This window comes from Podarcis liolepis (assembly GCF_965112155.1).
Source record: "Podarcis liolepis genome assembly, chromosome: 1".
Lineage (NCBI taxonomy): Eukaryota > Metazoa > Chordata > Lepidosauria > Squamata > Lacertidae > Podarcis > Podarcis liolepis.
In genome coordinates this window covers 45,998,955-46,025,889 of record NC_139554.1, presented here as the reverse complement: position 1 = coordinate 46,025,889, position 26,935 = coordinate 45,998,955, and the positions used below count along the sequence as shown (strand labels likewise).

Below are 26,935 nucleotides of genomic sequence, written 5' to 3'. Positions count from 1 at the left end.
ATAGTGAATTGTATTTTGGGGTGTAGGCTGTTGAGATGTGTGAGGAAGCTATCTAGTTTTTCTTTCCCGTGTGGCCAAATTACAAAGGTGTCGAGGACACCAAAACCTGCATTCCTGTACCCGTGAAAATCTACGAAAACAAATATATATATATATATATATAAAAGAAAACTAGCATGTAGCCAAGGTTCATCTTTGACATCTAGTTTTCGATGGGCAGTGGTTTTGATTTGTGTGTTTGGAAGAGTATTCAGTCATGTAAGCCAGCACTTGCAGCCTGAAGTGGTACAGGCCAAAAACATGCTTACCATCTCATTGAAAACACGGTCGCAGTACCTCTGAATATATAGAAAAGGTGAGATGTTAACAAAGAGGAACACAGCACCAAGTCAGATCCACCAACTTTTCACAGTACAGTGGTGCCTCGGTTTACAAACCTAATCCGTTCTGGAAGTCCCTTCTTAAACCGAAACCATTCTTAAACCGAGGCGCACTTTCCCTAATGAGGCCTCCCACCGCTGGTGCCCTTCCACCGTTCGGATTCCGTTCTTAGACCGAGGTCAAGTTCTCAAACTGAGACACTATTTCCGGTTTTGCAGAGTTTGCAAACTGAATCCTTCTTAAACAGGACTGTTCTTAAACCGAAGTAACACTGTATAGATAGATTCTGCAAAAATATTTTTGTGTAGGTATACAGTGGTACCTTGGTTCTCAAACTTAATTCATTCCCAGAGTCCGTTCGACTCCTGAAACCATTCAAAAACCAAGCCGCGGCTGCCGATTGGCTGCAGGAGCTTCCAACGGAAGCCACGTTGGACGTTCGGCTTCCAAAAAAAGTTTGCAAACCGGTTTGCAACGTTCAGGAGCCGATTTGTTCTGGAGCCAAGCCGTTCGGGAAACAAGGTGCCACTGTTACCCTTAATGGCATCTTCAGAGAGTGGAACTCTTCACACTACTGTGATAGATATGGGGAAATGACATTCCCTACATACCTTCCTCCTGCAGAATAATTAAGACAGAGGAATGCAGTCCTTTATTCACTCTGACAACTACAGGGTCACAAGTAATGTCAAGGCAGCTACTTTTAAAATATAAGTTAATTTACCCTGCTTTTGTTCCATATGACCTACTTGTTTTATTAAATACTAAGAAAATGTTGATAGTGGCAACAGCAGCTAATTCCAGAGATGAACGGAAGTTTGTACTCATAGCCACCACTTGCTTGAGAGCAGCCTTCCCCAGGCTGGTACCCTCCAGAGGTTTTGGACTACAACTCCCATGAGTCCCAGCTAGCATGCTGGTTACAACTCATCTGGTGGGGCGCTGCCACTGCTCTGTCCTACCCCATTTGCCACAACAAAACACCCATAGGGCCCTTGGCTGGAGAAGTCAGCTCTAGGGAAAACATTTGTTTAGGACTGGCCTCTGAGTGCCACCTGTGACTGAAGGAACACCAGGCACTCTTTAGAGGAAGCTTATATGTTTCAGGCGATGTGGAAACCAACAGCTGATTTATTCACTATGAGCTTTCCCACTTGATTAGCTCAAAGTGACACATGAAGTGGAATGAAATGGGCAAAAAGGCATTGCAAAGTTTCTCCCTCCACCTCTTCTCTCTTGTACAGGGTTGTGAGATCAAAAGTTCAGAAATACCTGTCACTGCAGAGACGCAGTTTCAGTTCTCTTCAGTGTTGTATTGCATCTAAAACCCGAAATAAGGGGCCCATATTAAGTGCTGTAAGGATATCACTCTGGAACAAAGACAACATCCCTTGTGAAAAGACCGGCTGTCTTTAAAATAAGGGGCATTTGGCAATCTCCTTCTCACTTTGAAAGTGCCATTTATATAGCTTTGCACCACGGAGAGTTATATTCTTCTACAACATTATCCATCAACGAAGAATTAGGTCACTCAAACTGAGAGTGGCTGTCTTTTTAAGGTTGGGGAGGCAAAAGTTCCCTGGTCAGAACAGCAGCAGCAACTGGCAGCTTAAAAGCATTGATCTAGAGGAGAAGAATAATGGCAATTGGGGGGGGGGGCGGGGAACGCAGATGCAGCACATGTTAAAGTAGGGTGCCAGGATACTTACCAGCCCACTTGGGGCAAGCAGCAATTGTTCCAGTTAATGTAAATAGACATGGCTGCAATGAAGCATTGTGGGGTGGGCTTTTTTGTTTTGTTTCTGTAGCTGAACACCTTATACTTAACATCCTGAGAAAAAAATGGAAGGGGGGGAGGGGGGAGAGAAACAACCCCTCAATCGCCTGTCCCTGTTTCATACTGGGCATAAAGCTTTCAAACTCAAAAAGCTGATTGGGCAGATAACCCCTAGCAGCTACAGTAGAAAGAGGCACAACAGGGATGGGAAATGCCCTACATAAAAATCTGCTTTTCCTTTCCTAATTGACGAGACTGTATGCTAACAAGCAGTCCTACTACACAATCTTGCTAATCTGAAGTAACCTCGTGTTATCTTCAAAAGCAGAGTCTACTGAATTTGGAACAGGAAAGGGATGTGTTGAGCCTAGCCACTGCAATATAATTTCCCAAAAGAAGTATGGTGTTCTTTTTTCAATTCTTCTGCAAACAGAAGTTTAGAAGGCAAGTCCAGGAAGACAGTCATTTCTTACTGTTGCAAGGATCTCCCCAGTTTTGACATGGGCACCACATACGTGAGAATACATGCATGGTTGTTGTTTTTTGTCTTCTTTGTTCTCCAGAGTTGCCTCACAATTCAGTGCCTTATAGGGCAACCACAGAAGGTTCTAACCATTTGATTATAAAGGAAATAGCGGGACCCGCAATGAGTTATGTTGTTTATCTCATTAGTGTAGAAGAGTCATAACTCAGAGCTAAAGTGAAAGGTTGCCGGGGGGGAGGGGGGAAGAGAGGAAAGGAGTTATGTGCAGTACTGTGTGAAATTAACCCTCAACTGTTTGCCATGAGATACAGCATTTATTAAGAGAACTGTACGAAAGTAAGGTGATGCAACAAAGGAATGCCCCCCCCCCGTCGTATAATGAATATATTTCAAGTGCATATGCTAAAGAGGAGAATGACTGGGAGAGAATTGTTCACTGGACACAGTGCTATTCAGAAGTACAGTGCGTAACACTTGAAGAAAACAATACCCAGAGCCAATCTGTGCATTCAGGTCCCTGGGCCACTTCAGAGTGCAAGTAGCCAGAGGCTGTTTAGTAAAATTATGATAGTAGTAAATTTTATTTAGTAAAATTTGTATAGTAGAAAGAAAGCTGGGTTGCAGCCCTACTCTTTGGCACCTTAGCTTTCTTTGATATGGAGTGTGGTCCCCCAGGACTCGATCCCATACTTTTTCTGAACCTGCAGCAGTGGCTTGTGCCCACTGGAACTACTGGTTGAGGACTGGGCAGTCAGCAGTAAGTGGCACCAGAGCCGATAGCAGGCTGAGTTCTGCAAGGCTGCGCAAGTGCAGCACGCAACTTCCTCCCACTCCGAAACAGCTGGTTTCGATTTTTAAAATGGTGGGGTGTATCTAGAATTGTATGTAAGGTCTAGTTTGCTCCTTGCATTACTATTAACATGTTAAACTTTTATGGTATGTGCAAGGAGGGAACAAGGCACTCCCTATCGCTTTCTGAAACGGGCAATGGTAAAGTCACTTTAAAATTGCAAGCACGCCACTAATGCATTTTACCTTCTGAGAAATAAGGTTCATTATTCTCAAGTGTATCAGTAACAACATACGGATGCCTTTCCCTCGCAACTCTTACTTAAAGCCACTTCCCATTCATTCTCCATTGCACTTATGCAATGAAGATCAATAGAAATAAAGGGGCTGAGATGATGCTGCATCCGAAGGAAACAACATGTCAAGCAATCCTTTCTAGTGACAGTGAATGGGGGCGAAGGAATAATTAGGGCTTCCTCAGTGGAGGCTGGTCTAGTAACGGAAATGGGACAGTGCCCCACCAACCTCAGCCAGCCCTCAGCCAGCCCCCTCCTGCCTCCCAGCCTTCTTAGTTACAGATAGTCTAGGAGGTAGACCTGCTTGTCATCCTCCTCCTCCTTAGCCTCAACTTTGCATTTGTAGAACCCAACAGGGAGGAGAATGGAGACCAAATAGGCATTAGCTGGCTCTGCCTGTCATTGGCTGTGGCTCCACCAGCTGTTGGGCTCCCTGCCTTCTGCCCCACCAGTCCCAATAAGCACCAGTCTCCAGTGGGTTTACTCATCTTCTGCAGTTAACAAAAGGAATCCCTTCCAAGCATCTCCTTTCAGGCAGGCCCTCCTGAGTGTGGCTTCTCAAAGTTCCTGGTAGCAGAACTCTGTGCGTCCTCCATGCCACTGATAAACAATGTGTACCTGGTCCCCGATGCCTCTTTTCCATCCAGATGTAACAGTTATTCTGAGCTACACCTGTCTGCGAGTCCAGGAAAGGAAGACGGACGCTGCGTTCAGCACATAGCCGGGAATTGTAGCTGCGACAGTGTTCAATGGCTTCTTTGTAGAACTGGTCCCCAAGTCTGCAGAGGAGGAAGAAGAAGAAGAAGAGGATGAAGCAGTGGACATCCACCTTCCCCAGGAAAAAAAACAAAGAAAGAGGGGAAAGGGCATATAAACATGTTAGGCAATAATGAAATTATTGAAAAGCATTGAAAGCACACAATTAATTGAAGTTCTTCACACCTTCCCACCCCTCACAGGCCTATTATTCACAAAGGGAGGAAGCCAGTGAGGCCCTAACCTGTAAGAAGGGAGCGGATTGGTGGCTTTTTGTGGGTACACTTTGCAACATGACATTGACACAATAATAGTGTGTTAGTTGTGGATTTACACTGGGCTGTCCACACATCATTCTGTTCTGTTAGTTGTTTGGTGGTGTGTCTCCAATATTACCGCATTACTGCCATCTGGACAGGGACTCTTGTGCTATAGGGCAACAGAAGCAGGACCAAACAAACGCCAGCAATATTTGTGGTATAAACAATTACTGGATTTCAGCAAGCAACTAAGCCACATGCACTGATTGGACTGATAAAGCAGTATGTCTGCCCCAAACTTTTTGCAGGTGGGAGCGGGAACCAAAGCAAGATCATGTACAAAAGCCCCAATACCACCATGAGTACAAATAACCATGAATGCACAAGAAAAGGGACATCTGGAGAGGCCCACAGTTTCAAACATGACTGGATTTTCAGTTCCAACATGAACTGAGAATGCACCTAAAAACCTCTGCAATGTTAACAGAAACTCTGGGGTTCGACACTGCAGTTGCAGAAACAGTAGGCCGTGCTATGATAAGAGCCAGCATGAGAAACACACATGTTTTTCAAAAGCATGCAAGTTGGAGGTAGGCAGGTTGTCCTAATTTTAAAATGAAAAAATAATTGAGTTTAAAGCAGCATGTCTGATTCACTATTATGCCTTATTCTTGTAACAACTTTCACCTGACAGGCAATTATGTAGTTTAACAGGAAGCAAGTATACTTGCTAATGCGCTCTCATGCGCACTGAAATGGGCATCAAACGGCAAGCAAAACAGCATGTAATTTGCACTAATGGCTGTCTCAGAGAGTTATTCTCCTAGAGTTATTAGCTGAGATCCTAAACATGGATTGATCCATGGATTGTGAACGCAATGGGAATTCCCTCTGAATGAACAGAGTTAGCATTGGTCTGGGTGTATCTCCACATCAAAGTCTGTTTTTCTGAGACTACGGAAAACCCACCCCTGCTTAGGGCAGTTGTGTTTTGATTGATATGTGGTGAGAACAAAATGATTTGTACAATTTATTAGTTACAGTCAGGATGTTTACCATCCTTGCCAGTTTCAGACCGGAACTAGTATCCTTGCTAAGCGCTGTGGTGAGGTTTTGGCCTAATTGTTAAAGGACTAGATATGGAGAGGGGCTGTACTGTACAGCATTCTTCTCCCACCCTCCAAAAATGAATTGTACAGCATTCTGATAATTAAAAAGTAAATAAAGCACAACATGGGAGAGAGGAAAATAGCTGCACAGAAAGGGAATAAAAGAACGACAGAATGCAGCTTTGAGGAGGGCTGAGCTGCTCTGATTCACTGCCCAAAAGGGACACAAGATCCTGCGGTTACAAGCCCCTTGGGAGGCTATAAAGATCCTAGCCAGCAGGCATCTCCACCACTGCTCAGCACTTCTCATCTACTTGACTGCCTCACCCTCCCTTTGCCTTCCTCACCAAGGAAGCTTAAGAGAACGGGACAGGGTGTGGGGGCATATCCTTGTTGCTAAGCAACCACTGGACTGGACATACCGTACGTACCTCCCCCTGCACCCCCCCCACACACACCACGCTTCCCACTGCCAAGAAAACTGACAGACTGAGCAACTAGATAGCAGGAAGGTTGAGAGGTAGAACGAGAGAGAGAGAGAGAGAGAGAGAGAGAGAGAGAGAGAGAGAGATGAACTGGGGAGGTGGAGGTGATAGCATGCCCTCCAACATGTCTCCGATGAAAACAGTGATGTCCTATTCCATAACAACAACAACAATTTTATTATTTATACCCCAACTATCTGACTGGGTTGCCCCAGCCACTCATGGTGACTTCCAACATACAGTGGTACCTCAGGTTACATACGCTTCAGGTTATATACGCCTCAGGTTACATACGCTTCAGGTTACAGACTCCGCTAACCCAGAAATACTACCTCAGGTTAAGAACTTTGCTTTGGGATGAGAACGGAAATCGTGCTCTGGCGGTGCAGTGGCAGCAGGAGGCCCCATTAGCTAAAGTGGTGCTTCAGGTTAAGAACAGTTTCAGGTTAAGAACGGACCTCCGGAACAAATTAAGTACTTAACCCGAGGTACCACTGTATATTAAAACATAATAAAACATTACTTCTATTCACAGAGTCTCCTAAAGCAGTGTTTTTCAACTAGTGTGCCGCGAGATGTTGCCTGGTGTGCCGTGGGAAAAATTGAAAAATTCGAAAGATTTTTTTAAAAAAAATGTCAAATTTTCGCCCACTAGGCGGGCGCCGGACTGTGTCCTGGGTATGGGTGGGGTGGGGTTTTTGACCCCACCCTCGGCCAGCAGGGGCGCCGATTGGCGCTCCTCAGGGGGACACCCTCCACTTTTCTGATGTCCGGGCTGTGATTGGTCCAGACTCCAGCCTGGACCTATCACAGTAGGACATCATCTTCCGACTTCCTTCCCGCCCGAGCACAATGTGCGCAGCAGCGGAGAGAAGACGTTGCGACTCGAGTCACCAGGGAGGACCAGAGCAGGAGGAGACGGACGGAGACCAGGACTCGGCGGGAGTCGGCACTGCAGAGAGACCGCATCCGGATCCAGACCAGGCCGCAGGTGCAGCATGAGGTGAGGAGATCATCTGGAACCAGTCTGTCACAGTCAGGTCTCGGAAGAGAGACGAGTGAGTCCAGCCCTGTGCAGCAGCAGCAGCCCGGTAAGTTTATATATAGTCAATATAGGCACAGAGTTAAATTTTTTAACATTTTCTAATGGTGGTGTGCCTCGTGATTTTTTTCATGAAACAAGTGTGCCTTTGCCCAAAAAAGGTTGAAAAACACTGTCCTAGAGGACACCCTACTACAACATTTCTCCAATGAAAATAAGGATGTCCCAAAGAAAAGAGGGACATTCTGGGATCCAATCAAAAACCAGGACAGCTGCCGTAAATCCGGGACTGTACCTGGAAAATAGGGACACTTGGAGGGTCTGTGATAGTATGAGGAAGTTTGGTCCAAGATAAAGAGTTTGGAGTGTGAGGCTTGGGGAAAATTTGGCAATTACATATATAGACATGTCTGGGTAAGTCCATGTTCCCATGCTAAACTGTGTGGGCCTCCTCCTCCAGTAGTCAGCCGCATAGCAACATATGGCATTTTATCAGAAAGCTTATATGCGGGGTGGTGCAACAACAACCCTAATCTGCTTAATAACAGGAGAAGGGCATAAATAGGCCACAGTAGCTGTTAAAAGGTGCACCCACAGAGAACCTTGTTCTCTTTTATTTCTTCCCTCACTCTAGACTCAATTAAACCCACCGCTTTTCTTGTGGCCTGGTTCCTTCAGCAGCTGCACGGCAGATAAGAAGTTTAACCGCTGCGGCTTTTCCTGGCACCGGAGCAAAGCAGCGGGAAAGACTCAGACGAGAGTTTATATTTACGGCTGAATTTGCCCACTGTGCAAGCGTAAAAAGGCGCAAGAGTCTCGCCAGGGGAGAAAGAAAAGGGTAGCAGATATTTATTAGGATTCTCCAGTAGCCTGAAGGATATGGGAATGTGGGATGAGGCGGGGTGGAACCAGTACCAGCGGAGACATTTCCCTGAGGGACTGCAGGGGGCGGAGGCCTGTATGGCACCAGGAAGGGAGGGGTTGTAGCTGTGGATATGCAATCTGCAGGGAGATGCCAGGCTACTGAGAAAGCTCTTTGCACAGAAGTCCCAGGGCGACTGTCTAGACCCCTGTTTTCAATTAGAAAGTGCAGTCCGGGGGGGGGGGGGAGACAACAACACACAAACCTGACCTGAAGTCTCACTAGAAAGAAATGAAGCTGATTAAAACTGGGTGACGCGCACATTTGTTTTATCAGACACACTAACAAAGGAACTAATCAACAATTTAACAGCACAGCGTCAAATTTCTGTGACTGTGAAAATTGGGATGCACAGTAAGAGAGAGAGGAGAATTTAAGAGAAAAGAGAGCATGCTGAATGAAAACAAACTATCCTTGCTCAAGTTCTGTGTGTACCAAAAATTCCTCCCAAGAATGAAATATGAGCAGTGCCCATCACTTTGTATTAACAGAAACTAGGGAACAATAAACGACAGTAGCCTTTGCCAGTCTGGTGCCCTCCAGATGTTTTGGGACTAAAAAAAAAGACATGCTTGCTGGGGTTGATAGAAGTTTTAGGCTTAAACATCTGCAGGGCACCAGGCTGGCAAAAGTTGAACTATTGCTATCCATTTAAGAATCCCTGCTGCTCACCACTTTAGTTGCAAGGCTAAAAATAAAAGTAGAACTTCAAACTTTAAATCTTTTTGTTAAATTGGTGGCATCAAGGATTGTTTAAAATCTGAAAATGCCAGTTTTGCTATGGTGGGGGGAAGTTATATGAAAATCAAAGGGTTCAGTTATTGCCAGCAGTTGAAAAACCAATAGAGGTCTGAAAATAAGAAATTTTGATTTTAAAGAATTTCTTAAAAATATGTTTTTTAAAAATGATGTGTCAATTATTTGATGTTATCAAAAATGTTACTATAGCTTTAACCAGAAAATAAATATTTTCATAGAATATAGGCTCTACTTTACCACATTTAGCTTTGTTTTCATCATTCATCTCTTGTTCTTATCATCTCTTTCTGTGTTTTAAATTGATTTTGGGGTGTGAGTGGATGCAGAAAGAGGGAGAGAGCATAATTTTTGTGTTATTGTATATCGCCCTGAGCTTCTTTGGAGGGAGGGTGATTCATAAATACTTTAAATAAATAAATAAAAAGCATCCGCTCACATTTTGCCAACTTTGGAATATCCAGAGTAACCCCTTGACTTTGAATTTTTTTTTAAGAAACTTGAAAATTTCATATATCAGTGAGACGCGATTGAGGACTATACCACCTGCTTCATTTTGTCTTAAATGAAGAGAGACGCTGCAATTATCAGTATCATTACTCCAGCACACTCAGCTTGTGAATGCTGGCAGGATAATATAAGCAAAACGGGGTGACAGAAAAACAAGAGGGAGGTAGCATGAAATTTTATTTATTTATTTAACAACATTTATATGCTGCTTGAGTGTGGTAAAATCTCTAAACAGTTTACAGGAAATATTAAAATTATCTATAAAAGCTGATCAAAACAATTAAAAACATGTTAAATAATTAAAATTTAAGAAAGATCAAAACACATCAACATCTACATGTCGACAAGTTTGCCTATACAAAAAAATGTTTTAAGCAGACACAGCAAAGAGTAAAAGACCCCGCTTGACGTCAACAGGGAGGGTGTTCCAAAGTGTGGGTGCTGCCACACTAAAAGATTTCTTCCAATTTACAAGATTTGTGGTAATAAATAAATAAATAAATAAATAAATAAATAAAACCTGAATATACATCCATGACTGTGCTAGCTCCATCTCCTGTCATTGTGGAAGGTAGTTATATTCAGTGAGCAGCCTTCTCCAGTCACAGACTCCCCGTGTAAGTTAGAACCCTAATTTTCCAGGGATCTAAAATACACAAAGGTAAAGGTAAAGGACCCCTGGACAGTTGTCCAGTCAAAGGCTACTATGGGGTTGTGGCGCTCATCTTGCTTCAGGCCGAGGGAGCCAACGTTTGTCCATAGACAGCTTTTCCGGGTCATGTGGCCAGCATGACTAAACCGCTTCTGGCGCAACAGGACACCATGATGGTAGCCAGAGAACACAGAAACACTGTTTACCTTCCTGCCAAAGCGGTACCTATTTATCTACTTGCATTGGCATGCTTTCGAACTGCTAGGTTGGCAGAAGCTGGGACAGAGCAATGGGAGCTCACCCCGTTGCGTGGATACACAAGGAGCCCTACAAGGATAGAAGATTCCCTGCTGCAGATAGTCGCCCTCCACAAGTTGGAGGGCAATGGAAATGGTTATGGAAGGAGAACTAACATACTCATGCTCCCTGCACCCCCTCACCTGTTTAATTAATGTTAATGTTAATGCCTGAAGAGAGTTTTGGTGATGCTTCTAACACAAGCCTCTAATAACACCAGTTACACAAAACTGCAGATGTTAAAATGAAATTGAGAGCTTGCTAAATGCATAGGAATAGCCTGCTAGAGTCTTCCTGCCATAACTCTAGAAAACTCTCTGTGAGTTGGTTTTGTTTTTCTTTCAATGTTTCCCTCAAATTCCTCTAGTTCTGACACCTGACGTTTCCAAATGGGCTACACAACGATGTTAGTATTTTGGTGCGAAACCACCAAAGACATAAGCAGAACTCTCTGTCACAAACTTAACAAGTGACCTTAACCAAATCAAAATCTTTCAACTTCAGTACGAACAACAGGCTTAGTAGTGAACAGTGGCCAACCAGGTGCCTGTGAGAAACCATGAAGCAGGGACCGAGCCCAAGAGCAGGCCCCGTCCTGTGGTTTCCAGCAACTGGTGTGCAGAAGCATTTCTGCCTCCAACCGCAGACACAGAGCATAGCCACAGTAGTAAGTACAGTGGTCCCTCTGGTTAAGAACTTAATTCGTTCTCGAGGTCCGTTCTTAACCTGAAGCACCACTTTAGCTAATGGGGCCTCCCGCTGCGCCGTCGGAGCACGATTTCTGTTCTCATCCTGAGGTAAAGTTCTTAACCCAAGGTACTATTTCTGGGTTAGTGGCGTCTGTAACCTGAAGCGTCTGTAACCCGAGGTACCACTGTATTCACTCAAAGCCATAGTCTCCATTAATTTGATGAATCCTCTTTTAGAGTATTGCAAGTTAGTGGAGGTCATTGTGAGAAGGCTCAAGGCAAGCAAGAGAAATGCAGTGGTACCTCTGGTTGTGAACGGGATCCGTTCTGGAGGCCCGTTCGCAACATGAAAGGAAAGCAACCCACAGTGGCGCATCTGCGGGTTGCGATTCACCGCTTCTGCGCGTGACATCATTTTGTGCGTCTGTGCATGTGCAAGCGGCAAAACCTGGAAGTAACCCTTTCCGGTACTTTTGGGTCACCGCAGGACGCAACCTGAAAAAATGTAACATGAAGCAAACGTAACATGAGGTATGACTGTACTATTTTTTACATAGATTCTTAAAATATTTAAGCAGCTTATACATGTCTTTCAATAAAATGAAAGATAAATAAATAACTGTGCAATCAAAATACATCCAAACCCAATTACCATGGCCTTGCTAATAGTCTTCCAACCTTAGGAAGCAATTGAGAAAGTGGTGACAAACTATCTGAAGCACCCATAGTGGAGATCAGGCATAGGGAACATCAGATATGGGAACCAAATGCAGCCCTCCAAGTCTCTCGGTCTGGCTCTCTGGACGTATTTCAGGCTTCATATCCTTCTCAGCCACACCCCTCTCCCAATGCCCCATCTCTCACTGACCTTGCTTACTCTTTCCCTCAAATACTTTTGCCTTGCTGGCATGTGTCCTTGAACTGTGATAATGCCTCTTGTTTGCCTGGATGGAAGATGGATCGGTGGGGGAGATGCGGAACCCTCTACATGGCTCTACACAGCTATAATGTAGCCTATGGCACAAAGATAGGAGTCACATCCATTGCTCTGTCCACTTTTGCTTCTGGCTTCCCCTACTACTGGCCTGTGGCTCCCCAGAAGGTTGCCCATGGATCCAGGCTTTGGGCTCCCCATCCCTGCTGTAGATTTTCCAGGTGAACCAAGAAGCAAAGCAGCAATGATGTTTCTTCCAGCTGAGTCGTATATGAAAAACCAAAGCAGCAAAAATGCACTGGGCATTCGTGAGAAATGACAAAAAGGAAATCAGCCATGCCGCTGCTATCTCTTGATCTATCAGCAGCGAGGCATGGCCGACTGTGAAGTTCTGCCAGCACAGTCAGTACCAAGAGAATGGTGCTAAGCTGACTACACTAATTCCTTTCTAACAGGTCCCAAGAGATGAATAATGGGCAGCTGCTTTTCCTCCCTAGGCAGCTCTCATATATGCCTGAGAGCCACAGGGCTCAGTCCTGTCACCACTTGTCTTTAACATCCGAGCAAAACCTTCCCAGTATCTTGTAAGGTGATTTTGGCTTTGGCCAACAATATGTTGGGGATGTTCAGCCAGTCAATGGAGACCAGTGCTCAAAAGTTTCATATTGCATGTTAAAAACCCACCTTGTTCCTACACGCAACCCTCCCCTCAGAAAAAGAATTAAATCCTTTTGGTGGTGACTGTTAAAGATCCCATGTCATTGGAAGTGAAACTATGACACATCACCCAACGACAACACAGCCCCATAGATGTCATGCATTAAAACACCACCTTCTGTCTTCAAACAGCAAGGGGAGAAAACCACATTTTAATTATTTTGTTTCCATGGAGTTCTTTCCATTTTAGAGATGAGGAACTAGCATGCTGCTAAAAAAACAACAACAGTGGTCGCACCCACTGTGGTTGAGGTAGGATTTCAATGGTGGGCTTCCATTTCTAACAGCACCAGCCACTGTTCTTCCACCTTCTAACATGCTGGCATCGCATATTTGGAGCATTCACAACACAGATCCAAATAAGTGCTGTGCATCCCAGGTGCATTTTTATCTAAAACTGACTTAACAGTGTAGCAACTTGCAAATCCAATCACTGCCTCCCACCCACCCATTCCCGTCAGACTTAATAATACCATTGTGAAACTTCCTGGGTGTTTGGGGACTCTTCTCTGCAACATATGCAGTTTTTGCATCGAAAGAAGATAAATCATAGATATCATCTGAAGTAATAATGAAGCAGATTTTTTCTTCTCTTGTAGTTAGTTCACTTGACTCACCTAGTAGCATACATAGAGAGGTGCAAACTGTCCAGTGAGAATTTCACTGGCTGCATTTAAATATACAAATCACCTTGGTGAACTGCATTGTGCCACAGGTCAGTTCACAGTTGAGTCACTTCACAATGGGGTCAGAAGATCAAAACTGCGGCACATTGTGCCCATGTGGTCCAGATCACTCTCAGTGCCAGGTAGGGGTGCCAACTTGAATAAGATATTTGGGGGGGGAGGTAAGCCCCGCCCTGCATAATTGATCACATGACATGGTGCATGCACACCATTTGAATGGCAATGCCCATCAACTTTGAGGGCCCCTCTCAAATATTTTATTGGGACAGCCGAAGCCCCCTTGATCCCTAGGAGTTGGCTCCTATATTGCCAGGTGGCCTTGAACCATGCCATTCTTCATTTGAGAGTCTCAAGCTGTATTGCTGTCATGGTTCACACTTCCTGATGCACCAATAGTGTAACAACAGAAGTTGCAGCAAAAAAACCTTGTTTCACTTGATTGCCTTGCAGGTTCCTATGGCACACTTTCTTCACTCCTCTCTGTTTATAGCATTCTGAGTAATCTAATCTGTTCAGGGTGATGCCGTCAAAGATGCCGTCTCAGTGCCGGAGGTTTGGCTAGATGGTCTTAAGGTAGACTCTAACCTTACAATTGCATGCTTAATTGATCTGTCGTGCTACAAGTTTATGAAACTCAAAGGAAAGGAGGGAAGTGAGCTGTTTCAACTATGTAATTCTGTCCCCAAGCAACTAGCTCCATGCAGTGAAATAATTCTGGATTCACAATATGAGTCTTGTAAACCACAATTACATTTAACAGCTCTATAATAAATTTACATTAGCGTAATAATTAGATTTTATTTTGCTCCCGAGCCTGGCCTTGAAATACACAAATAGAAAGATCCATTTATTTAAACATCTGCCTGCTCTGAATAGATATCATTTGCAGTAATAAAGATGGGATAATGCATAAGAAACATAATCAACATACATAACAAAGCACTAAAATCTATCTCATCCAATAAGTTATTAGTGCCAACAAGAGACACATTTGACAGAAAATGTCTACTTTCCCCTAAAGATCCTCCTTAACTTTAGTAATTAAAGTTTTTTTAAAAAAATCAATCTCTTTATCTTTCTAGCATATCAACCTAACATACTTTCTGATGGAATTCCAATGAAATCCATCAGAAATGAAGCTGCCTTATAGTCTATGGCCACATAATGAAGAAAGGCATTCAGATATGATAAAGGACTATCATGGGAGGTGGTTTCTATTCCTCATCAGTCTCAATTCCATTTGCAAGGAGTGTGGTATGCTAACCACTGGACCTCTCCTGTCTAAACTTGAGCTTTCTTCACACACACAAAAATACATATAGATGGAATCCAATTGATTCCTTTGCACACAGAAGGGTTTTTGATGGGAGAGAAAGGGGGACTACGGTATTTGTGTTGATAGAAGGGGAAGAAATGGAGGCAGTGAGAGATTTTACTTTCTTGGGCTCCATGATCACTGCAGATGGTGACAGCAGCCACGAAATTAAAAGACGCCTGCTTTTTGGGAGAAAAGCAATGACAAACCTAGACAGCATCTTAAAAAGCAGAGACATCACCTTGCCAACAAAGGTCCGTATAGTTAAAGCCATGCTTTTCCCAGTAGTGATGTATGGAAGTGAGAGCTGGAACATAAAGAAGGCTGATCGCCGAAGAATGGATGCTTTTGAATTATGGTGCTGGAGGAGACTCTTGAGAGTCCCATGGACTGCAAGAAGATCAAACCTATCCATTCTGAAGGAAATCAGCCCTGAGTGTTCACTGGAAGGACAGGTCGTGAAGCTGAGGCTCCAATACTTTGGCCACCTCGTGAGAAGAGAAGACTCCCTGGAAAAGACCCTGATGCTGGGAAAGATTGAAGGCAGAAGGAGAAGGGGGCGACAGAGGATGAGATGGTTGGACAGTGTTCTCGAAGCTACCAGCATGAGTTTGACCAGACTGCGGGAGGCAGTGGAAGACAGGAGTGCCTGGCGTGCTCTGGTCCATGGGGTCACGAAGAGTCGGACATGACTAAACGACTAAACAACAACAACGTAAGAACATAGCAAGACTCTGCTGAATCAGGCCAATGGCACATCCGGGCTAGTGACCTCTTTTCACAGTGGCCAACCAGATGCCTGTGGAAAACCCACAAGATGGACCTGAGAACCCATTCACCCTCTTCCTTGTAGCTCCCTGGGCCCCTGACAGTGGTGGGACATTCCTAAACAGAACGGAAGGGGGAAATTGCCTCCCCTCCTCCTTCATAAGAAGATGCTTTCCATAGGCTGTCTCAGACATTTATGCCTTCAAATAATTACCTTTCGGATGGATCCCACTTATCTTACAAGAGGGATTCACCAGCAACTTAACCTTCAATGGTCATGCAATTGCCTCCTTTTCATCCAGGTTTTCATCCCATCGTTCATGGCAGATGTGGTCTCTGCTCGCCAGGCACTTCTGATCACATAGCAATGGCATGAGGTTTGTTTATTTTTTAAGTTTTAACATATTAAGATACTGTGAAAGGACAAAGGCAGTCAAAAAGGCTTCAGGAAGGGGCAGTATTTTAGCCAAATCTGACGGAGGGGCTTCATATTGCACACAATACTGAAGAGTATGCGGTATTTATTATTAATGATTTGATAGATGTTAAACCATCCAAATTCATTTAAAAAGAGAAGATAATTTTCTGTAATGCTAATAGTTGTGTAGAAAAGGGAGTTTCAGTAGCTACCAAATCATTAAAAATAAATACTGCCTACCTACTATATAGGGACGCAGGTGGCGCTGTGGGTTAAACCACAGAGCCTAGGACTTGCCGATCAGAAGGTCGGCGGTTTGAATCCCTGTGCCGGGGTGAGCTCCCGTTGCTCGGTCCCTGCTCCTGCCAACCTAGCAGTTCGAAAGCACGTCAAAGTGTAAGTAGATAAATAGGTACCGCTCTGGCGGGAAGGTAAACGGCATTTCCGTGCGCTGCTCTGGTTCACCAGAAGCGGCTTAGTCATGCTGGCCACATGACCCGGAAGCTGTACACCGGCTCCCTCGGCCAATAAAGCGAGATGAGCGCCGCAACCCCAGAGTCGTCCGCGACTGGACCTAATGGTCAGGGGTCCCTTTACCGTTTTACCTACTATATAGTGTCAAATATGATGTCCTAACCTTAAGCCTTTCGGATTCAATTGAAAAAGATAACAGGTTCCTATAATTTTAATAGCTGTGTGGAAGAGGTATTACACTGGGCCTCATTCAAGCCATACCTTACTGATATTTCCTCACCTCTCTCTTTCATCTGGCCAGCCTACCTCAGTCCTTTCCACATTTTCTAACTTTTGCCAATACAAAAAAGGCAGATAAACAGCCTATTGATATGGACAGCTGTCAAAATAGCTATGAATACCCATGACTGGAAGGGAGGGGGGGCTCCAGGAATGTGCGTAAGTTAATGTGCCAAGCGCACAAATACAAGAAAATGGAATCTGAATGAGCCATTCACAATATAAGGCCCCTATCTAGAGGCACCCTAAGATCCACAGTAGGAAAATCTCAGACTCCTGATCACTCAGGCCTGATGATATTGCCTAAAAATTTGGTTCTCAACAAAAATTTGGTTCTCTTCGTATCTGAAGAAGTGTGCATGCACACGAAAGCTAATACCAAGAACTAACTTAGTTGGTCTTTAAGGTGCTACTGGAAGGATTTTTTTTATTTTGACTATGGCAGACCAACACGGCTACCTATCTGTTCTCAACAAAGTGAGGTTGGGGGCAGGGTGTGTGTAAAGATTTGAAAATATTTATCCATCCCTGAGTAAGTCATTTACAATACAGTCCTTTACATGTTTACTTACAGATGAGACCCACTGAGTTTAGTTAAACTTATTCTGAAGTAATTGTGGCCTTCATATTACAATTCTTTGTAATAGGAGTCATTGTGGTGCATACGTATACTATACAGCACGACCCTATGCATGTGACTATGCAGAAGTAAATCCTATTGAGTTCAGGAAAGTTTGGCTGCTTACTCATTTACCTGGGAGGAAGCCTCTTTTAGGAAATTAAAGAGACTTACTTTTGAGTAGCTGTGTAGATAACTGCACTGTTTATAAAAAAATTCCTTCCAGTAGCACCTTAAAGACCAACTAAGTTAGTTCTTGGTATGAGCTTTCGTGTGCATGCACACTGTGTATCTGAAGAAGTGTGCATGCACACGAAAGCTCATACCAAGAACTAACTTAGTTGGTCTTTAAGGTGCTACTGGAAGGAATTTTTTTATTTTGACTATGGCAGACCAACACGGCTACCTATCTACTACTGCACTGTTTATGTAAGATTAATCGCCATTGACTTGTTGCTAGTGTTTTTCATTGCATTTCTTCTCAGGGCACAACTACATGTGCAGAAGCCAAAATAATACAGCACCGCTGGTAAAAACTGTGATTCTCTGCTACTTTGAAGAGAAGGGAAATATGGTTTTAAATTTTTTATTAAATTATTTACAGTCATACCTCGGGTTACAGACGCTTCAGGTTGCGCGTTTTCGGGTTACGGACGCGCCGAAACCCGGAAGTACTGGAATGGGTTACTTCCGGGTTTCAGTGCTTGAACATGCGCAGAAGCGCTAAATCACGCTTTGCGCATGCACAGAAGTGCCAAATCACGACCTGCGCATGCACAGACGCAGCGCTGTGGGTTGTGGACGCTGCAGGTTGCAAACATGCCTCCCGCATGAATCATGTTCGCAACCCGAGCGTCCACTGTATTAGATCCCTTACCTGCCTTTCACCATAAAGTCTCAGGGCACTTTACAACAACAGAATATGCAACTTACAATAACAGTTAAAACCATTACAATTATAGAACATGACGATCAGAAGGTCAGCGGTTCGAATCCCCGTGACGGGGTGAGCTCCCATTGCTCAATCCCTTCTCCTGCCAACCTAGCAGTTCAAAAGCACGACAAAGTGCAAGTAGATAAATAGGTACGCACCGGCGGGAAGATAAACGGCATTTCCGTGCGCTGTTCTGGTTCGCCAGAAGCAGCTTAGTCATGCTGGCCACATGACCCGGAAGTTGTACGCCGGCTCCCTTGGCTAATAAAGCGAGATGAGCGCCGCAACCCCAGAGTCGGTCACGACTGGACCTAATGGTCAGGGGTCCCTTTACCTGACTTTAAAACAATTCCAAACAGACAAGAACTGGATAAATTCAGCAAAAGAGGTGGGTCCCACAAAACACCTTGATTATCAAAGATTGAGAGGCTGGCACACAAAAAACACCACCCTCTCCTGGTTCCCCTCTGCAGATCTTAAGACCTGAAAAGGTCAGAAGCAATTCTACAAGCAGGCAGCACTCTCAGATCTGCCTTTGCACTTTAGTCTTGCTACCAGCAAGGAAATAAGCATCCCTGTGGCTCACGTTATATGCTAATAGACTTGCAGCACAACAATCCTATGCATGTTTACTCAGAAGAAAGTCTTGCTGTGTTCAGCAGGGCTTACTTCCAGGTGTACACTTACAGGACTGAAGCATCTGCAAAATCTAATAAGGAGGTCTGCTTGGCAGACACAAAATTTATTAATGAGTAACTCTCCAATACAGATTTTATCTTATTTATCTTGCAAGACACTTAGAAAAGCATAGGCTTTGGAAATGGCTTACAAGTGAGTTACAGCATTTACATATTAATTATAGATGGAGATTTCCAATTAAGTTGGTGGACTTTTTAAAAAAGGTACTACGGCTTCATGCAGATTCCTGAAGAGGACAATTGCTTTGGGAACAGTTAAAAGAAGCTGGAACAATAGATAAGCGAGATGGTTCTTAAGTTTTTAATTTGTCTGGTAATTCAGATAAAACCGTAATGGGTTATTAGAATGACGGGGCCTTAAGAATAATTATGCTTTTGACAGTTGTTAGAAATTGGAATTGTTTGTTTTTGATTAAACTATACAATTGATATGTCTGATGTTGGAAACTGTATTAGCCGGTGTTCTTTTCCACTTTGGTCTGAGCGTTGTGGGCTTGGTAGAGTAAATTCAAAGACTATTATCAAATGTAAGTAAAATGTAAGTAAAATAAATACTTATTTCTACTGTGCCCAGGTTATCATAATTTTCCAGGGGGGCATGATAAAGTTCTTACAGCTTTCAAGTTCCACGGGGTTCCTTGGAGCATTTGGTTTAGTCAAATTAACACGCCTATCAGCTTTTAAATATATCTGTGGGAAGGGGGTGGTTATTGTTTTGTTGTTTTGGTTTAATTATTTACTTGTGTCTTATCTTGTATTTTATTCTGTGAACTGCCTGGGATCTCTTGATGAAGGGTGGTATATAAATTATATATATATATATATATATATATATATATATATATATGTTTTCGTAGATTTTCACGGGTACAGGAATGCAGGTTTTGGTGTCCTCGGGTGTCTTCCCGTGTAAAAGTTGGGGTGTCTAGGTGACGTTTCGACGAGGTCTCACTCGTCATCTTCAGGCTGGTGCTTTCGGCTTCTTGTTACTGGAACAGAGCGGGATCTCAGTGTTTGAGTTCCTATAAATACTGTAGAGGGGTGTGGTGTATTGCCTCAAAAGTTCTGGGCAGAGGGGAAGTTCCCAGGCTAGTGTTCTTTTCTTCTTTTGTTCCTTAATTACTTGAGGGATATCTTGAGTGATTTCTTGAGTGATATTCTGAGTACCACTTAGGTGGGTCATTAGGTGTGGATTAGTTGCTAAAGCCTTCGTGTCTTGACCTCTTGAATTTGTGAAGAGTTTTTCTGGGAAGATGGCTGTACTGCACTTAGTTGTGCTTTGGCTTGGCTTCGTGTATAGGGGCGAGCTGTGGTTTTGTGCCCTGTGCCAGCCAGATCTGTGTAGGGATTGCAGGGGGGTGCAGCATCCGGAGGTGCCACTATGGTTTGGTTACTGGATGGTGTCTGTAATTTATCTGTGGAGAGGGTCTGGGTTTGGGTCTGGTGTGGTTGATTGGTGGTGGCGTTCTGTGTGCCTCTGGATCTGGTGTCGGTTTTTGTGGGGAGGGCTAATTTCCAGATGTCTGGCAGGCGGGACGTGTCGTCACGCTTGTTCATGTTGTGAGGGTGTTTCTCTATCTCGATGGCTTCCATGATTATTCTCTTGTGGTGATGTTCCATGTTAAAGAGCAATTTGGAATCTGCAAAATTAATTTCGTGTCCTGTTTCTTTCATGTGTTGGAAAAGAGAGGAAGATTTTTCTTCTTTTTTGACGGCATTCTTGTGTTCTGCGATACGTGCATTTATTCGTCTGTTTGTTTGTCCAATGTACGTGGCTGGGCAGACTTTGCAGGGTATTTCATAGACCCCTTGGTTTTCCAACTGGATTTTATCTTTGGGGTTTCTGAGGATATTGGCTATTTTTTGGTTGGTGCAAAAGGCTGTTTTGATATTGTGTTTATGGAGGATTTTGCTAATTTTATCTGTAGTGCCCTTGATATAAGGAAGGAGGGCCTTGATATAAGGAAGCCTTGACAGCCATTCAAAACAAATACAATCCCCCCGAATACATCCTGGACCTGACCAACCACTGCCTAACCAACACGTACTTCATCCACAATGGACAAAGATACAAACAGATAGAAGGAGCACCTATGGGATCACCCCTCTCACCGGTCATCGCAAATCTGTACATGGAACACTTTGAAACCAATGCTTTAGACAAGTCAGAACACAAACCCAAACTTTGGCTCAGATATGTTGACGACACCTTTGTAATTTGGCCACACGGGAAAGAAAAACTAGATAGCTTCCTCACACATCTCAACAGCCTACACCCCAAAATACAATTCACTATGGAAATAGAAGCCAACAACCAGCTTCCCTTCCTTGACGTCCTAATCTACAAAAAACCTGATGGCTCCCTAGGACACACTATCTACCGGAAAAAAACACACACCAACCGCTACTTACATGCTCAATCACACCACCACCCTGCACAAATAAACTCCGTAGCCAAGACCCTCATCTCCAGAACCAAACGCCTGGCTGACAAAGACCACTTGACAACTGAGTTACAGAATCTCTCAAATGTGTTAATCGCCAATGGATACCAGCAAAACAGGGTTAAGAAGCTAATCCAAAAAGAAACACCCCCCAAAAACCAAGACACGGAAGAAAACAATGGCATGGCCCTCCTTCCTTATATCAAGGGCACTACAGATAAAATTAGCAAAATCCTCCATAAACACAATATCAAAACAGCCTTTTGCACCAACCAAAAAATAGCCAATATCCTCAGAAACCCCAAAGATAAAATCCAGTTGGAAAACCAAGGGGTCTATGAAATACCCTGCAAAGTCTGCCCAGCCACGTACATTGGACAAACAAACAGACGAATAAATGCACGTATCGCAGAACACAAGAATGCCGTCAAAAAAGAAGAAAAATCTTCCTCTCTTTTCCAACACATGAAAGAAACAGGACACGAAATTAATTTTGCAGATTCCAAATTGCTCTTTAACATGGAACATCACCACAAGAGAATAATCATGGAAGCCATCGAGATAGAGAAACACCCTCACAACATGAACAAGCGTGACGACACGTCCCGCCTGCCAGACATCTGGAAATTAGCCCTCCCCACAAAAACCGACACCAGATCCAGAGGCACACAGAACGCCACCACCAATCAACCACACCAGACCCAAACCCAGACCCTCTCCACAGATAAATTACAGACACCATCCAGTAACCAAACCATAGTGGCACCTCCGGATGCTGCACCCCCCTGCAATCCCTACACAGATCTGGCTGGCACAGGGCACAAAACCACAGCTCGCCCCTATACACGAAGCCAAGCCAAAGCACAACTAAGTGCAGTACAGCCATCTTCCCAGAAAAACTCTTCACAAATTCAAGAGGTCAAGACACGAAGGCTTTAGCAACTAATCCACACCTAATGACCCACCTAAGTGGTACTCAGAATATCACTCAAGAAATCACTCAAGATATCCCTCAAGTAATTAAGGAACAAAAGAAGAAAAGAACACTAGCCTGGGAACTTCCCCTCTGCCCAGAACTTTTGAGGCAATACACCACACCCCTCTACAGTATTTATAGGAACTCAAACACTGAGATCCCGCTCTGTTCCAGTAACAAGAAGCCGAAAGCACCAGCCTGAAGATGACGAGTGAGACCTCGTCGAAACGTCGCCTAGACACCCCAACTTTTACACGGGAAGACACCCGAGGACACCAAAACCTGCATATATATATATATATATATATATGCTTTCGTAGATTTTCACGGGTACAGGAATGCAGGTTTTGGTGTCTTCGGGTGTCTTCCCGTGTAAGAGTTGGGGTGTCTAGGCGACGTTTCGACGAGGTCTCACTCGTCATCTTCAGGCTGGTGCTTTCGGCTTCTTGTTACTGGAACAGAGCTCTGTTCCAGTAACAAGAAGCCGAAAGCACCAGCCTGAAGATGACGAGTGAGACCTCGTCGAAACGTCGCCTAGACACCCCAACTCTTACACGGGAAGACACCCGAAGACACCAAAACCTGCATATATATATATATATATATATATATATATGCAGGTTTTGGTGTCCTCGGGTGTCTTCCCGTGTAAAAGTTGGGGTGTCTAGGCGACGTTTCGACGAGGTCTCACTCGTCATCTTCAGGCTGGTGCTTTCGGCTTCTTGTTACTGGAACAGAGCAGGATCTCAGTGTTTGAGTTCCTATAAATACTATATATATATATATATATATATATATATATATATATATATATAATACTCCTGCAGTTCATAAGCTACCTCAGCTACTAGGGCATGCTTGTGATTCTCATCCTCCAAATCAGGGATCGTGTGCTGTCAAGTTGGGGCTGGCTCATAACAGATTCCAGCCTAACTTCAACAGAATAGCTACTGCCAAACATTAATTAGGGTAAGAACAATATGAGGTGATGACTAAGAGATGAGAGGCTGTAGCCAGTTTGTTGGATCCTTACTCTTTAGCAGCATTTCAGTCACAGTCGCATTTTTTTTTTTAAAAAAAGAAAGAATGCAAGAGGAAACAGAAAATAGTCGAGAAAGAACTAAGCGAAAAACCCAAGACTTGGGAATGAATACAGAAAGGAGTGTGTCAGGACAGCAATGAGCTGTGGTATGTAAATACACTTAAGGCAAAGGGAGGAAATGTTCTGGAGCTGCTCCAGTGGTGCCAACCACTTGCACAGTTTGCCAAGATTAATCTTTGGGTTGCTACTTCAGGGCACAGGGGGGGGGGAAATAGCTGCAATGGCATAAGGCAGGCTGCAATTGTTCGAAGGAAGGGCACCATAAAGCAATCGTAATACTAGAACACAGGGCCATGAATGTTGGAATATTCGGGACTGAAATATACTCAGAGTCAAGTGTGGATTTCATGCTCTTTATTCAGCTCATAGTAGCAAGGAATGAAAGTTCCCCCACAATATCTGCTTTATATAAATTATTTACACAATGGGCCGCACATGATTGGCTAATTCTGGGATTCTCCTGTAGGCCAATCAGGTTGCGGATTCACTTCCACCTGGAGCTGGATTGGGTGGCTCCTGCGGACCAATCATACTGCTGCATTGTTCTAGGACCGATCAGAATGCTGCATTCTGAATCCTATTATTTTAGGACCAGACTGCTGCATTTTGGATCCTATTCAACTCAGTACATAACACCGACAGACCAAAGAAAGTGCTTATTTATCCAGCACATAGTTAAAACTGTGGGATTTGCTCACACACGTGATGTAATGATGGCCAAGTTGGGTGGCTTTAAAAAAGGATTAGACAAGTTCATGGAGAAGACTACCAAGGACATGATGGCTACAGTATAGCTGTGTGCCTTCCTCTCCAAAGAGCATATCTGGTTCAGAATTCCTTGTAGGTACCCAGCATCACCACCTACAATATTTTAAATATATTGAAATATAATGGTGGCAAAGGGTGATCATCGATAGTGATGATTCTCCTGAAAAATTTACATCAAGCAAAATAAGTTTGGACCTGTGATATTTGCAGCTTGCCAGCTTGTGCTTCTTTATCAGCTGCTTCTATTTATTTCCATGACACAGTTCCACAAATGATTGAGGAAGGAAAATGGATTTTGAAAGCTCCCCATTGCCAAGATGTAGATCTTCTGGACATGCTGAGGAACTGGCTGTGCAGCCCTGTCCCTCCATCTCACATTACAAATCACTCAACACCAGCATCAATCAACAGCCACATCGCATTCATCAGCTATCACCACAGACAGACAGAATTGGCTTTCATATCAGGTATAGGAAGGGGTTTTTAAAGTACAAAGGCTTGTGTCATCATTATTATCAGCTACTTTTACACTCATTTCCAAAGCTGCAACTGTTTTTGCTGAATCCCATCAGTAATACAATTGGTAACTTTGGCCTGCTCTACATATGCAGCAAACATGAGATGGGAATGAGATGTCCAGAGGTGAGAGAACAATTTTGGGGTGCACAAGAAGCATCACATGTTGAATTCTTTTCTGCAATAAGAAAAATCCCCTGCAAATAGAAAGCCAGTATAACAGGCTTACCCTTTATTCCTGAAATAACAGGATTTTTGTTTTGCTTACACTTACAGAGAGTTATATTTTCAAATATGGGTTGCATTCAAAAATGGCATCCTCACCTGCAATCAAGTTACAGTCCACCACTTTGGGATTCTACCACATTCTGCAATGTGTGCAGCCCAGGCCTATTATGATGGCAGGAAACAAACTCTTATAAAGTTATGTCTAGGACAGAAACTCCAGCCCAGTTCAGTGGATTTGAGGAGGATTCTGGAACGTGAGCATGAGAATTCTTTGTGCAACAGCTAAAGGGCTTTTCAGATGTATACAGCTGGGGATACATGACATGATGTACTGTGGGAACCATGATGGCAGGGAGTGGAGGTATATATTCCTCTGCTCCCTTTGTTTGAGTCACCTGCCTCTTCCAACAGGCAATAGCCCTCCATGGAGATAACTTTAAGCCTGACCCAGCACTCCACCAAGTCTCCAATGAGCCTCAAACAGTTCAGGTACGTCTGGCTGCAGAAGGTACCAGTAAGAGTCATCTCCATCAGGCTGTTGTTCATGGAAGGTACATATACAAATAATACTATACAAGTAAAAAAATTTAGCCCAATCACAGAAATCACAGCGGGTGTAATTGAGCATAAAATTAGCATTAATGGGGATGACCGGATGCTTGATAGATAACTTCTAACAATTAGCTTCTAATGGCTGAATTATATTACACTATAAATAAGAAGCATTTCTGTAGCTTTCATCCCAGTAATTTTTTTATTAGGATTGTCATTCAAATAAATCTTAGTTGATTTCAGCATATGAATTGTAGTCAATTAATCCATTAGCTGAGTTTGCTTAAATCTGCACAGGAGTTAAAAGTAGTAGTTCTGATGCCTGAGGTATGCTCTGTTACAACAGGAGAAGCAGAAGAAGAGAGTATTTCATCCTGTATGTGGGAGAAGGAGTGGGGAGATTCCTGTTAAGGTGATGTTTGCCATCAGCAGTTTCTACCAGAACTTACATTTAAAAATAATACGTTTAAAACATTCTGCCAGATTATCGGGATATTTTTTCATTGATTAAAAGGTAAAAGGACCCCTGACCATTAGGTCTAGTCACGGACACCTCTGGGGTTGCGGCACTCATCTCGCTTTATTGGCCGAGGGAGCCGGCGTGCAGCTTCCAGGTCATGTGGCCAGCATGACTAAGCCGCTACTAGCAACCAGAGCAGCGCACGGAAATGCTGTTTACCTTCCCACCGGAGTGGTACCTATTTATCTACTTGCACTTTGACCTGCTTTCAAACTGCTAGGTTGGCAGGAGCAGGGACCAAGCAACGGGAGCTCACCCCATCACGGGGATTCGAACCGCCGACCTTCTGATCGGCAAGTCCTAGGCTCTATGGTTTAACCCACAGTGCCAATCCCTTTTCGTTGATTAAAAGCTGCTTAATTTGTTAAATGTCTGCCTGGTGCTGACATTGAATATGCAGGAATGTGGGCTCCAGAGGCGGAGATTACAGCTGCTTTGCTCCTCCTTTTAGTCCTTTTAGTGCAGCGCAGCAGCTAAGCCAAGGTTTGGCTTAGTCAGTGCATTTTCCAAATCTGAGCTCATGGTTTAGCTCTCTCCTCCTTAACCACGAGGTGCAGACAAGATCTCCTGGCTTAGCTACCACGCTGTACAGAGCTAAAAGGTTTTTGTTGCTTTGATTGCTATTTCTGCTTTAGTTGTGATAATTGTTGTTGAACTGATTTTGTTTTATGCTGTTATTTTAAATATCGCGAGCCACCCTGGAAACTTATACAGTGGTACCTCGGTTTAAGAACTTAATTTGTTCTGGAGGTCCGTTCTTAACCTGAAACTGTTCTTAACCT

At 43.7% G+C, this 26,935-nt stretch overlaps 1 protein-coding gene across 4 annotated transcripts in view; it reads right to left on the bottom strand.

Moving 5' to 3' along the window:
- Positions 1–26,935, bottom strand: part of DPF3 (double PHD fingers 3) — a 199,563-nt gene that overhangs the window by 101,845 nt on the left and 70,783 nt on the right. For all 4 annotated transcript variants that reach the window (XR_014527586.1, XR_014527587.1, XM_083509424.1 and 1 more), the window contains exon 2: positions 4,346–4,506. Coding sequence is in view for 2 of the 4 variants with exons in the window: in XM_083509424.1 (XP_083365550.1) it covers positions 4,346–4,506 (161 nt within the window). In the remaining 2 variants the exon portion in view is untranslated. The remainder of the gene's footprint in view (positions 1–4,345; positions 4,507–26,935) is intronic.